The sequence below is a fragment of the Mirounga angustirostris genome, unplaced genomic scaffold, assembly GCF_029215605.1.
Source record: "Mirounga angustirostris isolate CCGP_5_RB_7025 unplaced genomic scaffold, mMirAng1.0.hap1 SCAF_10, whole genome shotgun sequence".
NCBI lineage: Eukaryota > Metazoa > Chordata > Mammalia > Carnivora > Phocidae > Mirounga > Mirounga angustirostris.
Window position 1 is genome coordinate 109,065,509 of NW_026991718.1, and position 15,282 is coordinate 109,080,790.

The window sequence follows — 15,282 nt, forward strand, 5'->3', positions numbered from 1 at the left end:
ACATGCAAGCATCTTCTACTTTACTAGATATTACTAAATTGCTGTCCAAGCAAATTGATATGGTTATATCAATTTATACTCCCACCAAAAGTGTATGAGAGTTTCCATTTTTCCGTATTCTGGCAACACTAAATAATGTCAAGCTTTTAAATATTGTCCCCCCGCAAAAAAACTGATTCCAAATTAATGGGTGTGATGGTATCTCATTATTTTAATTTTCTTTTCCCTCATTCCTAATGATGTTGAGCAAACTTATGTATGTTTATTGAGTTTCTGCATCTTTGATTTGCCAATTCTTTGTGCATTTTTTTATATTGGGTGGTTTGTCATTTTTATTGCTTTACAGAATTCTTTGATATAGTCTGTCAGTAATATTTATTGCAAATATCTTCTCCCGGTGTGTGTCTTGCCTTTAAAAGAAAAGTTTTATTGAGAAGTAATTCACATACCATGGAATTCACCCATTTAAAGTGTACAATTCATTGGGTTTTAGTTAGAGTGACAGAGTTGTGCAACCGTCACCACAATCTAATTTTAGAGCATGTTCATCATCCCTAAAAGAAATCCTGTAGTTATTAGCAGTCACTGTTCGTTCTCCCTCTCCTCCCAGCCCCTGGCAACTACTAATCTACCTTCTGTCTCTATAGATTTGCTTAGTTTGAAACTTTCATAAAAATGGAATCATACAGGGGTGCCTGGGTGGCTTAGTCAGAGAAGTGTCTGACTCTTGATTTCAGCTCAGGTCATGATCTTGGGGTTCTGGGATCCAGCGTTGCGTGGGGCTCCCCACTCAGTGGGGAGTCTGCTTGTCTCTCTCGCCCTCTGCCCCTCCCCCGCCCCAGTCATGCTCGTTCTCTTTCTCTCTTTCTCAAATAAATAAATAAAATGCCCCTTTTGGGGCGCCTGGGTGGCTCAGTCAGTTGGGCATCTGTCTTCAGCTTGGGTCATGGTCCCCGGGTCCTGGGATCGGGTCCTGCCTCGGGCTCCCCGCTCAGCAGGGAGTCTGCTTCTCCCTCTCCCCGCTCATGCTTTCTCTCTCGTTCTCTCAAATAAATAAATAAAATTTAAAAAAAATAAATCTTTTTAAAAAATGGAATCTTACCATGTGCAATGTTTTGCAACTGGCATCTTTCACTTAGCCTAATGCTTTCAAGTTACACCCATGTTATAGCATGGATGGTTACCATGTGTTGAACATATGCTTTAAGTTTTGATTTGATCGAACACATCTGTCTTTTCCATAGATTTCTGATTTTTGTCTTGTTAAGAAATCCTTCCCTTTCCCCTAAACTATAAAGATATTCTCTGATAATTTGAAATTTCAGTTTTTCATATTTAAATTATCTGCAGTTTATTTTGTATATTATGCCACAGAGAGATTTAATTCTTTTCAAATGGGTAGTCAGTGGTTCAGCGCTGCTTATTGAATAGTCCACCAATTCCCCCATGCTTTGTCATACCCTGTTTATTATATAGCGAGGCCTCATATATGTTTAGATCTGTTTGCCCCTCCCTGTGCCATTATGATAGCTTTAGAGTAAATCTTAACTCCTAATAGCTTTATAACAAATCCAACTAGTTGGTAGGGTGAGTTCCCTCTCCTCGTTCTTCTTTTCCATAACCTACTTTGCTATTAATGACCACAGAGATCAGTTAAATTCCACTGAACTTAACAAAATCCTGTTAGGATTTTGTTGGAAATTGCATTTAACTCGTAATTTGGGAAGAGTCAACAATTTCATGAGTATTTGAATAAACATGGGATATATTACCTCTTAATCCATCTGTTTCATTTTGTAGTCCTCGTTTTCTTCTTGCTCAGAGGGAAATCCTGAGATAAGAATTTAAGCACAAGTACCTATTTGGGGAGGTAATACCAGGAAAACCCAGCTGGAGAGTGGGGAAGAGATTCTGGGCAAGGAAAGCAGCCAATGAAGTGCCCATTCTCAAGCAAGTTATCAGTGTGGGCAACTGAAGTTCAATGCTACTGAGGAACCTTCAGAAACACTGTGGAGTGTGTGCCTCCGAGTCATCCTTCCTCAGGAGTGAGAATTCAGGGTATTTATATAAGAACTCCTTTCAGTCATGGCTTGAGGGCTTCCAGTCTGCTGATATGGAAGGTGGGCCAACACGCAGGGAAGTGGTACGTGCCAAGGAGCACCAACAGCGTCTGCTAAACCACCAAAGGGTCTTTTGAAAACTCAGAAAAAAAGCATGTCTCTCCCCTGCCTAAAGTCTTTTACTGTAGAAAAGTCCAAAATTGTTGGCCTGGCGTATAGGTTTCTCCACACTGACTACCAGCTCCTTTCCTGCCTCACCCCACCACCTCCTTTTCCAGGAAGTGTTATCTCTAGCCACATTGAAACACTGTCCATCTGTTCCCTCAGAAGCAGCGGATTTCTGTCAAACCCTCACTTCTTTGCATTCATTGTTTGCTCTGCCTCTAATGCCCTTCCCTTATTCTCTTCCTAGAAAACCCTTCTAGAAAGCAGTGATTAGGAAATGGGCATTGGGGAAAGATAGAGCTAGAATCCAAACTCAGTTCTAATGTAGCAAGCATTTGCTTTGCTTAGTGAACACTGCCAGATGACAGGATATGGAGAGGTTGGTCAGTCCTGAGAGTTTGTGAGAGACGATGATGGAACATTGGGGAAAAATAAAAGAGGTTCAGGGACCTGGGTGGCTCAGTTGCTTTGAGCATCTGACCCTTGGTTTTGGCTCAGGTCGTGGTCTCAAGGTTGTGAGACTGTCGGGCTCCACGCTCAGTGAGGAGTCTGCTTGAGATTCTCTCTCCCTCTCTCTCTGGCCCTCTTCCCCACCCTGTGCTCACTCACACTCTCCCTCTCTCTTTCAAATAAATAAAATCTTTAAAAAAATGATATAAAAAAGGTTCAAGAAGAGCTGAGGAGATTTGCTATCTGAGCTGTGATGTTTTTCTTTATTGTTTCTGCATGGAAATTGTGAAAAAAATTTTAAATTATTTGTCCAGGGAAATACCTGTTCTGATACTTATTTGGGCAAGTCACTTAACCTTTCTGAAGCTCGGTTTCCTTATTGTGTATAGGAAATATCCCTAATTCTTACCTTTTAAAACTATAGTGAGATATATGAGTTACCTATTGCTGCATTACAAATTATCCCCAACTGCAGTGACTTGTAACAACAACCAAAAAAACCATTTATTACCTGAAGCAGTTTTTGTGGGTCAGAAATTCAGGAGCAGCTTAGTAGATTGTTTCTACCACCGGGTCTCTCGGAGGCTGCAGTCAGAATCTCAGCTGAGGCTACAGTCATCTGAAGGTTTCACAGCCCGAAAGATGTGCTTCCAAGATGACACAGTCACATGACTGGCAGGTTGGGGCTGGGTTTTGACAGGAGGCCTCAGTTTCTCACCATGGAGGTCTCTTAATAAATAACTTCTTTTTTTTTTAAAGATTTTATTTATTTATTTGACAGAGAGACACAGTGAGAGAGGGAACACAAGCAGGGGGAGTGGGAGAGGGAGAAGCAGGCTTCCCACTGAGCAAGGAGCCCGATGCGGGGCTCCATCCCAGGACCCCGGGATCATGATCTGAGCTGAAGGCAGATGCTTAACAACTGAGCCACACAGGCGCCCCTTAACAGAGCTTCTTGAGTGTCCTCACAGAATGGCAGCTGCCTCTCTCTAGAACAGGTGCATATATCCTTAATGACCAAGCTTTGGAAGTCACACAGTGTGGCTTCTGCCATACTCTATTGCTCACAGGCCAGAAATGACTCAGTGTTGGAGAAGACTACATTCAAAGGTATGAATAAAGGAGCTAAGGATCATTGGAGGCCATCTTGGAGGTTGACTACCACAAAGGTTTTCATGAAAGGTGCTTAAAACCCTGTGTTTTCAAATAATAGCTATTATCATTCATCCTCTGGACCCCTGCACAGATGTCACTTCTGAGAAGTCTTCCAGAAGTCTTCCACCATAGGCAGTTATGAAATAGCCTTGCTAAAAAAAATTCAAAATTTAATCCGTTCAAACTTTTATTACTTTGCATCTTCAGGATTATGATTTGAGGCACTGAAGGGAAGGGGAATCATTATCCAGGTAAGGTCTCTTGGCTGGTTGAGGCCTTCCTACCTCACCCTGTTCCCATACTCCCAGACACCATAGCCAGCCACATTCACCTCTTAAATAAATGAAAAAAAAATTACACTTCATGAAGATTAAAATATTCTGCTCCACAAAAGACACCCTTAAGAAAATGAAAATGCAACCCCCAACTGGGAGAAAACGCTCCCAATGCATCCTAACCACTAGACCACCAGGGAGTGTGTTTTCCCAATGCATATATCCAAGAAATGATACATATCCAAAATACATACAGAATTCCTTTAACCCAGCAATAAAATACAAACAACCCGATTTTTAAAAAGTGGGCAAAATACTTGAAAGGCCCTTCACAACTAAAAATAATCAGCTAGTAAATAAGAACATGAAAAGGTGCCCAACATCATTAATTATTAGGGAAAAATGCAAATTAAAACTACAGTGGGAACCACTGCATACCCAGGACAATGGCTAAAATTAAAGATGGGCACTGCTAAGTGTTGATGAGGGTATGGAGAAACTGCAATTCTCACACTGCTGGTGGGAGTGTGTAAGGGCACAAACGCTTTGGAAAACTCTTTGATGGTTTTTTATTTTTTAAAAGATTTTATTTATTTATTTGTCAGAGAGAGAGAGAGAGCACAAACAGGGGGAGCAGCAGGGAGAGGGAGAAGCAGGCTCCCCGCTGAGCAGGGAGCCAAATGTGGGGCTCAGTCCCAAGACCCTGGGATCATGACCCGAGACATTTAACCGCCTGAGCCACCCAGGCGTCCCGATGGGTTTTTTATAAAGATATATAAATATAGGGTCCGGGGATCAGTCCCGCATCGGGCTCCTGGCTCAGTGGGGAGCCTGCTTCTCCCTCTGCCTGCCGCTCCCCCTGCCTGTGCACACGCTCTCTCTCTCTGACAAATAAAAAAAGATAAATAAATATACACGTACCATGTGAAGCAGCAATTCCACTCCCAAGTATTTACCCAAGCAAAATTAAAACATATAGTCACACAAAGATTTAACATGAATGTTTATAGGAGTTTATACGTAATTTCCCCAAACTGGAAACAACTCAAATGTCTATCAACTAGTAAATGGATAAATTGTTATGTCCAAACTATGGAATACTACTCATCAGTAAAAGGGAATAATCCACTGATAGATATAACAAGGTGACTCAATCTCTAATCATGATGCTGATTCTGTTTCATATAAATTTCAAAAGAAGACAATACTAATCTATGGCTATTAAGATCTAATCAGTGGTTGTCTGGGGCCAGGGTGCAGGATTTGACTGCAAAGGGCCCCAGGGAACTTTTTACGGTCATGGAAATGTTCCATATCCTGACTGGGAAGCAATGATTCTACAACTGTATACATTCGTCAAAACTCACTGAACTGTACATTTTATTGCCCATTTTATTCTAGGGAAATTGTACCTCCATAAAAAAAGACTACTGGGGATAAGCCTTTCAAATGACCCTCATAAAATGGATTACATACAGTACCTCAGATCATCCATGAGGAGGGTTGCCGGATTTAGCAATAAAAAAAACAGGGGGCCCTCTTAAATTTAAATTATAGCAAATTGTTTATGCCTATGTACATTGATATAAAAGAAAACTATTGCATGGGATATATACCAAAAGGTACTTGTTATTTAAAGGAAATAAATTGTAAGTAACTAAGTTATATACTTCTTTTAATTATATTTTTTTGACCTTTTGGTTCTTTTTAATAGTTCCTTGTTTTGTAGAATTTGCGTATGAAATTCCTTGCAGATACAATCTATATTCATTTTCTTTGTATCACAGCTTCTACAATGGTCACATATAACTTTTTTAGTTCTTTTGTCTATTGATCATTCATTATTGAGAAAACATGCTCAACATTAGCATTATGAACCCGTATACTGAACATGTACTAAGATAAAGTTAACCACCCTGAAAACTGCTCTTCAAATCTGGTTTGTTGAAGCAGATACCATCTGTCATGGCATGACTTGCTTTTCCGTCCTTCAGTATTGCATCTCATAGTCATTAAATTTTTTTTAAAGATTTATTTATTGTTTATTTATTTCGAGGAGGGGGGCAGAGGGCGAGAAAATCTTAAGCAGACATCGTGCTGAGTGTGGAGCCAGATGCGGGGCTCAATCTCACAACCCTGAGATGACGACCTGAGCCGAAACCAAGAGTCGAACACTTAACCAACTGCACCACCCAGGCACCCCAGTCAGTAACTTTAAAAACATTGTCCACTGACATTTCTCTGGGGCGCCTGGGTGACTCAGTTGTTAAGCGTCTGCCTTCGGCTCAGGTCATGATCCCAGGGTCCTGGGATCGAGCCCCGCATCGGGCTCCCTGCTCGGTGGGAAGCCTGCTTCTCCCTCCCCCTCTGCTTGTGTTCTCTCTCTCGCTGTGTCTCTGTCAAATAAATAAATAAAATCTTAAAAATAAAAACATTGTCCACTGACAAAAAACAACATTGTCATTAATTTTTATTCCTTTTTCTTCAATACTACACTTGATGATTCCCCTTGTTCCCAGGCTGTCAGATATGAGTATTTAGCAATATCCCTATAAAAGAATCAAATTCCTCATGAGATGAAATCCATTTCGAAAGGCAGTCATGACAAGTGCTGTAAGAATTATCCACTCTAAGTCAGAATTTCTCTTCCTTTTCATAAGTAATGTCCCTTTTAAGCACAGCCTTGATACTTAAAGGGATAAATTTTCTGTCATCAATCATTCCCTTAATAATTCAACAGTTCCCTTAAGCAGTGGGGTGTTGCAATAACACTTTTCTTTCACTTGCATAATTCTATTCCTAAGGAGATATTGTAAACTATGAACAAGAAATAAATTGGTTTCCCTTAATGGATTATTTCTAAAGTCAATAAGAATTTTGGGGGCTTTTTTTAAAAGAATTAAAGTAAGATTCCAGTGCTTCAAACAAACTGAGGGTTCTCTCAACTCCATTTGTTAAAGAGAGCCAACGAGAGAAATGAAGAACATTCAGTGCCAGCAAAATCACAAAAATCCCTTAATTGTTCGGTTTGAACTGTATAAATGCTGGCAGAAGAGAACAATTTCATGACAATTACATCAAAGCAGTGGAAGGACATGAGCTGCCCTTTGAGCAGCCTCATGCACAATATGAGCGGGAGAGCCAACAGCTTCCATAGAATCATTCATGCTATGCTTTCAACTTTGAATAAACAATGTCTGCACTTCATGTAAACATCTACCAACATTTCTATTTGTATTATCTCCACCTGAAGCAGTACAATTTTCCTTATTAATGCCTACCTCAATAAGAGAGTCTACAAAAATTTGCTCTTGTTTCTGAAGTCTAATCCGAAAGGGATTTTACTCAAAAGAGCCTTACAAGTAAGCCTTTTCACAAGAAGAGTATTGTGCAAAGGGAAAATTTTCCTGCATTGTCATTACTTGCATTCGTGATGATGCTGTGAAAAAATAAAGCATTTAGAGCTTTGATAATCACTGTCACAGCAAATGGAGTTATTACATTTTTAACTATTGCGGTAGATTTTGTTCTGGCATTTGAAATTTTGCTTACAGCTTTGGAATTAGAAAATAGTTCTGGTAGCAGTACATTCAAATAGTCATTTGAGCTGAAAGACTGATGACAATATACAGTGTGGGAAGCCTTTAGAACTTCTATGATTATTTTATCATATTCATCTGAATTTCTCTTAGCCAAAAAATTGTTATGTGGAAGTGTTGAATTACTGTATTGGATACCTGAAACTAACATTACACTGTATGTTAACTAACTGGAATTTAAATAAAAACTTTTTTTAAAGATTTTATTTATTTATTTGAGAGAGAATGAGATAGAGAGAGAGCATGAGACGGGGGAGGGTCAGAGGGAGAAGCAGACTCCCTGCTGAGCAGGGAGCCCGATGCGGGACTCGATCCCGGAACTCCAGGATCATGACCTGAGCCGAAGGCAGTCGCGTAACCAACTGAGCCACCCAGGCGTCCCTAAAAACTTTTTTAAAAAAATTGTTATTTTGTCACTTTCTTTGACACAAGTTAAAGAAATCACATCTTTCATGCTTAGCTGTTAGTATATGCTAGTTTGTATCTGACTTTACACCATTTTCTTCTTTTTAAGATTTTATTTGATTTTATTTTAAAGATTTATTTATGAGAGATAGAGAGATCGTGCAAAAGTGGGAGGAGCAGAGAGGGGGAAAGAGAGAATCTCAAGTGGACTCCAAGCGGAGTACAGAGCCCTACTCGGGGCTTGGTCCCATGACCCCGAGATCACGACCTGAGCCAAAACCAAGTCGGACACTCAACCGACTGCACCACCCAGGCACCCCTAAGATTTTATTTTATATTTTTTAAGATTTTATTTATTTATTTTTGAGAGAGAGAGAGAGACAGGGCATGCATGAGCATGGGGGGGGCAAAGGAAGGAGTAGACACCCCGCTGATCAGGGAGCCCGATGCAGGACTCAGTCCCAGGACACTGGGATCATGACCTGAGCCGAGGGCAGATGCTTAACTGACTGAGCCACCCAGGCACCGCCTAAGATTTTATTTATTTATTTATTTATTTATTTTAAAAGATTTTATTTATTTATTCATGAGAGACAGAGAGAGAGACAGAGGCAGAGGGAGAAGCAGGCTCCCCGTGGAGCGGGGAGCCCGATGCGGGACTCGATCCCAGGACCCTGGGATCATGACCTGAGCCGAAGGCAGACGCTTAACCGACTGAGCCACCCAGGCATCCCCTAAGATTTTATTTTTAAGTAATCTCTATACCCAACGTGGGGCTTGCACTCATGACCCTGAGATCAAGAGTTGAATACTCCACCAACTGACCAGCCAGGTACCCCTCCACCACTTTCAATATTGAATAACACTTGCATACTACACATAGAGCTTTGAAAGCACTTTTTCCTCATTTAATAAATGTTCACTGTTCAGAAAATTCATCATGAACTTCACACTTGCATTTTGGCATTTTGGAGTTCAAATATACACAAATACAAAAGAGGTAACATTTTCAACAAGAGTGCCAAGACAATTCAATGGGAAAAGAATAGTCTGTTCAAGAAATGGGTGCTGAGACAACTAGATAGCCACATGCAGAAGAATGAAGTTGGACCCCTACCTCATACCACATACAAAAATTAACTCAAAATGTACCAAATGCCTATATTTAAGAGCCAAAACTGTTAAACTCTTAGAAGAAAATGGGGGGTAAATCCTCATGACCTTGAATTAGGCAATGGTTTCTTAGATATGACCCCAAAACACAAGCAACAAAAGGAAAAAATGGAGTGCCTGGGTGGCTCAGTCTGTTGGGTGTCCAACTCTTTTTTTTTTTTTTAAGATTTTATTTATTTCAGAGAGAGAGAGAGCAAGCAAGAGAGAGCACAAGTGGGGAGGAGAGGGAGAAGCAGACTCCCTACTTGACAGGATCCCAATGTGAGGCTTGATTCCAAGACCCTGAGATCATGACCTGAGCTGTAGGCAGACACTTAACTGACTGGGTCACTCAGGCACTCCTCAGCTCAGGTCTTGATCTCAGGGTCATGAGCTCAGGCCCCGCATTGGGCTCCACATTGGGCATGGAGCCTACTTTAAAAAGAAAGAAGGAAAGAAAGAAAGAAAGGAGGGAAGGAAGGAAGGAAGAAAGAGGAAAGGAGGGAGGGAGGAAGGAAGGGAAGGAAAGAAGGAAGAAAAAATATATAAATTGGATACTATCAAAATTAAAAATTTTGTGCTTCAAAGGACACTATCAGGAATGTGAAAAGACAATCCATAGAATGGGAAAAAAATTTTGCAAATCATAAAGCCAATAAGAGACTTGTATCTAGAATATATAAAGAACTATTACAACTTAATAAAAAAGGAAAATAACCCAATAAAAAATGGGAAAAGAGGGGCGTCTGGGTGGCTCAGTCGGTTAAACGTCTGCCTTTGGCTCAGGTCATGATCCCAGGATCCTGGGATCCAGCCCCACATCGGGCTCCCTGCTCAGCAGGGAGTCTGCTTTTCCCTCTGCCTCTGTCCCCCACTCGTGCTTGCTCTCTCTCTCTCAAATAAATAAATAAAATCTTTGAAAAAAGGGGCAAAAGTTCTGAACAGACATTTCTCCAAAAAGATGTACAAATGGCTAATAAATACATGAAAAGATGCTCAACATCATTAGCTATCAGGGAAATGCAGACCAAAACCACAATGAGATACCACTTCACACCCACTAAGATGGCTATAATCAATCAAAAAGATGGATAATAAGTATTGGCGAGGATTTAGAGAAATTGGAACTCATATATATTGCTGGTGAGAATGTAAATGGTACAGCTGCTTTGAAAAATAGTTTGGAAGAGCCTCAAAAGGTTAAAGAGTTACCATATGACCCAGTAATTTCATGCTGAGGTGATACACCCAAGAGAACTGAAAACATATGTCCACATTAGAACTTGTACACTAATGTTCATAGCAACATTAGCTAAAAAATAAAATAGGAAAAATGTGGAAAAAACCCAAATGTACATCAACTGATAAGTGGATGTGATTTATCCATACAATAGAATGTTATTTGACCATAAAAATGAAATTCTTACACATGCTACAACATGGATGAACCTTGAAAACATTATGCTTAAATGAAATAAGTCAGTCACAAAGGACCATATACTGTATGATTCAGCTTATAGGAAATGTTAAGAATGGGCAAATCCATACAGAGAGAGAGAGAGAGATATTAATGGTTGCCTAAGGCTGGGACCATTGGAGAGAAATGGGGAAATGGTTGCTTTTATAAAAGGTGTAGGTTTTCTTGTTGGGGTGATGAAAATGTTCTAAAACTGGTTGTGGTGACTGTACAATTTTGTGAACATACCCATAGAACTGCAAAAAAATAAATAACTGGGGGCACATGGCAGGTTCAGTCAGTGGAGCATGAGACTCCTTATCTCCCGGTTGTGGGTTCGGCCCCACGTTGGGTGTAGAGATAAGTTAAAAATAAAATCTTTTTAAAAAGAAAAGAAAAAGATAATAGCAGCCATCGCAAGACTTGAAAAGGTTGTATTTATAAATCTCACGGCTGAGACTGAGTTGTCAGAAGTCCAAACTCATAACTAATGGTAGCTGGGAGTTGAATCTTAAAAGGATTTCGAACTTCGGAATAAAAAAAAAAAATGAACTCAATATCTGATGCAGAAAAAGATGAACTTCTCTGCCTGCAAAGGAGAGCTGTACTTGTAAGGCACAATCCACAGTCTCCCTCAACAAAGCCAGAGCTGCTCTTATATAATGTTTTGGGAAGCCTTGCGTTGGAGGATTGGAGGTATTTCAGAAACGGGAGAACGCAGCTCCCTACCGACCGACTTCCAGCTCTGTTAGTGTGGTCACCAAGGCAGCTGAAGACCCTGCTAACTTCTGAAGCCTGGCCATCGGAGCGAGGCACTTTGCTGATTGGCTGTTGTCTAAAAGCGTGGAGTTGTCAATGATTGGCTGACTTTCAGAAGCCTGGGGCTGTCATTGATTTACTAACTTTCAGAAGCATAGTTACTGGAGTGAAGCTGTTGTTGACTGGCTGATTTTCAGAAGCAGAGCCACTGGAGTGAAGCTATCGCTGATTGGCTGATTTTCAGAGCTTGTGTTTTGATGCGAAGTTATCTCTAAATAATGGTGGTTACTTGCTCACGACTTGAAACTTGAGCCAAGAAAAGTCTTTTTTTTGAATACGAATAATAAGTACTTTTAATTTCTAGTCCTTTCTTTTGGTCTTCCCTCAGCTAAACCTGCTGGAAGAACCATAGGGATTATCCAGATAATTTTAGTTGCGGAGGTAGGATATTTCAACTAACGTTGCCATTTAAGTGATTTAAGCTCAGATTGCCTCGGCGGAAAATAACTCTAAAATTTTTGTAATTGACTGCAAAAAGATGAATACAGGGCATGTAAGGCATCCTGAAGTCAGTACGCGACACAAGACAAAATCAAAACACGTCCTGCGTAAGCGAAACTACTGATAACCCTAACAACTAAGCATTTCCCCCGTTTTACACACGAAAAGACTGAGTCTCGGCGGGATTAGGTTTCTTGTACAAGACCCTGCAGTCTGAAACAGGTCCAGACAGGATCTGAACAGTAAAAGGCAGGGATCCTCCTGGAACCGATGAAACCCTGACGCCCATGCCCTGCGCATGAGTGTGAGCGCACCGCTAACCTGAAGTCGGCTAGGAATCGGCTGGATGTTTGAAGGGAGGGTGAGCAGTTAATTAGCAGTGGGTGAAGAAAGAGTAGCGAGGCACCCGCCTGGGAGATCTAGGGAAGCGAGACCGGAACGTGGGAGGTGCTCAGGCCCCGGGACCTGGCTGCCGCTGTGGAAGCTTTCGCTGGAGGCCGAAGCCGGCAGAGCGGGGCGGGGCGAAGCAAGGCCCCGCCCCCGGGCGCGTCCGCGTGCGTGGCTGGGGGCGCAGCAGAGAGCCCCACTCCATGATGCGGGGCCTGAGGACAGGGCAGAGCCTCGGCGTGGAAACCCTCATCCTGGGGACCCGCGCTCCCCACGTCCGGCCAGGCTGCCTCGCAGCGTAAGGAGGGCGCGGCCCTGCGGCGGTGCGCCCACCCCCAGCCCAACGGGCCCCGACGCCCCCATCCACGATCCTTGCGCGCGCACCCGGCCCCGTCTCCGCCCCGACGTGCCCCCGCGCGCCGCGCCCCCCGCCCACCCGGCACGCCCCGCCGCCCCGCCCGGCCGCAGCGGGCCTGCAGCTGCCCCGCGGGCCTGAGCGACCCTCGCCGCGGCAGCGTCCTCCTCCGCCGCTCGCCGCCATGGACGTGTACCCCCCGCACCGGCTTGGGCTGCCCCGCACGCGGTCCCCCGGCGGCTCCGGCCGCGGGTCGCCCTCCGTCAGGTACGCGGGGCCGAGGCTACAGAGGGGCGGCCGGGCCGGGGCTTGCGGGCTGTTGGGGTCGGGCGACGCCTCCCGCCGCAGGGCGTGGTCCGACATGGCTTCCTTGCAGATGGTTTTCCCTAAACGGCTGCCTGAGGGACGTTTCCCCAGGAACTGCGCCCTGCGTAGCGGCTCCCACAGCGGCTCCCCTGTAGACAACTCCACAGCGGCACCTCTGTGGAAACCCCCTACTATGACATCCCCGTCCCTGTAGGTTTCTCCCAGGAAAGATTCCCCTGGGGAGAACCTCTGCAGTGGGTTCTCTATGCGTAACTCACTTGCCTTCCTCTTAGAATATTTCCCCCAGAAACGCCTATCTGTGGAGACCTTCCCGCACAGTAGCTCCTTTGGGGAGAACCCCCGAATAGGTTTCCCCAGAAACGGTTTACCTATAATCTCCCCATACAGTAGGTCTTCTCTAGGGCCTTCCCCCTTGACAGCATCATCCCTAAAGAGTGCCCCCCTCCCGCCCCCTACATACATACGCGCTGACAGCATCTTCCCTATTGCGCGTTCCCCCACCTCCCCATGCCCCAGCCTGCATCGCGACTCTCCCTCCTTCCACAATAGGGAGCTCAGGTTGGGGGGAGGCGCAGGAGAGACAACTAACTGGATGAATAGGAAAAAGAGGCCTAGAACCCCCAAAATTGGCGGACCCCGAGCCGCTGAGGAATTGGCGGACCCTAAGCCCCTGGGGCTAGAGACGGAGCCCCTGGGTGCCTCGGGATGGGGATGGTCCCCGCCCCTTTTCGTTATAGGAAGACCCGTTTCCGATTTCTGCTCCCAGTGCCTTTGGGGCTGACCTTGATAGTCTGGGCATTGTTTGCGATGGAGCTGTTATGGGGCCGTTAGCAGAGTGTGGAGGTTGGAATGAAGGAGCATTTGCGGCAGAGATCGTTGAGAGAGAAGAAAGAAGAGGGAGAGAAATAGGCTTTGGGATCTGCTAAACTGTCATTAAACCAGAAGAGGGTTTTTTTTTGTTTGGTTTTGTTTTGCTTTTTCTCTATTTTAATAACTTAGCAAAGCAAATATGTTGTTCCCTTGAAAGGAGATTGTTAACTTATACGTTAAAATGGTTCTTCTTGTATCCTTGTTATGGTACTTAAGGCATTGTATTTTTAACTTTTTGCTCGCCAATCTGTTTTTTTGTTTCGTTTTGTTTTAACAAGAACAAATTCATGGAGAGCAAGAACTAAATCTTAAAATCCTGTCCCTCGCTTACTTCTTGGCATTCCTTTCCCCACCCCTGTTTGTTGAATGAATAAAGGTTGGGAGAGGTAGGGCTAGATACCCATGGTTGCATTTGGGAGTCCTAATTTGCTTCTAATTTAGCAGGTGACATTGGTTGAATTCCTGCTCTGCTCTTTAGTGGAATTCCTTGTGTTCTAAGTGTTTAGTTGCTTATGGTAACCATCTCCAATCTGTCCTAACATTTCTGGCAGCCACTTTCACTGTTAGAAAGTATCTGAACTTTGTACAGAATAGAAACTGCACAGGATACTTCTTTTTTCTTTTTTTTTTAAAGTAGGCTCCATGCCCAACGTGAGGCTTCAACTCACGCCTCTGAGATCAAGAATTGCGTGCTCTACCGACTGAGCTAGCCAGGCGCCCCTGCACAGGATACTTAAGAATTTGGAGCAGCCATCCATTAAATCTAAGCTCCAGATAGACTTGGGGTTCATCCCAGATCATTTTGAGCTTAGGAATCTTGAGTCTTTGAAACTTTTAGGAGAAAAAAGCTTCCCAGTGAAATCCATCTCTAAAATAACTGCTGCCTTCCTTGTTTCTAGGAACATGGCAGTGCACAGCATTTTTACAAAATAAGTGTTTCTTTGTTTAATGTTGGCTAACTTTATTAATCGTAAACTCTGAATCTTTTTTTCTTTAAAGATTTTATTTATTTATTTGAGAGAGAGAAAATGAGACAGAGCGAGTACATGAGAGGGGGGAGGGTCAGAGGGAGAAGCAGACTCCCCGCTGAGCAGGGAGCCCGATGCGGCACTAGATCCAGGGACTCCAGGATCATGACCTGAGCCGAAGGCAGTCGCTTAACCAACTGAGCCACCCAGGCGCCCGTAAACTCTGAATCTTAAAACAAGTGGTTTGAGTGAAACTTGTTGGTCTTCAGACACAGGGTAGTGCAAGGACCCCAAGGCCTGTTTTACCTTTGTTAAAAGAAATTGAGTCAGGGGGTGCCTGGGTGGCTCAGTCGTTAAGCGTCTGCCTTCGGCTCAGGTCATGATCCCAGGGTTCTGGG

The 15,282-nt window shown here is 43.4% G+C and overlaps 1 protein-coding gene across 3 annotated transcripts in view; it reads left to right on the forward strand.

Moving 5' to 3' along the window:
- Positions 1-12,529: 12,529 nt before the first annotated feature.
- Positions 12,530-15,282, forward strand: part of DNAAF9 (dynein axonemal assembly factor 9) — a 136,641-nt gene continuing 133,888 nt past the window's right edge. For 2 of the 3 annotated variants that reach the window (XM_064572882.1, XM_064572881.1), the window contains exon 1: positions 12,530-12,986. In XM_064572882.1, coding sequence (XP_064428952.1) covers positions 12,904-12,986 — 83 coding nt within the window. In that variant the 5' untranslated portion in view covers positions 12,530-12,903. The remainder of the gene's footprint in view (positions 12,987-15,282) is intronic. The other variant, XM_045885487.3, reaches the window with a different exon arrangement.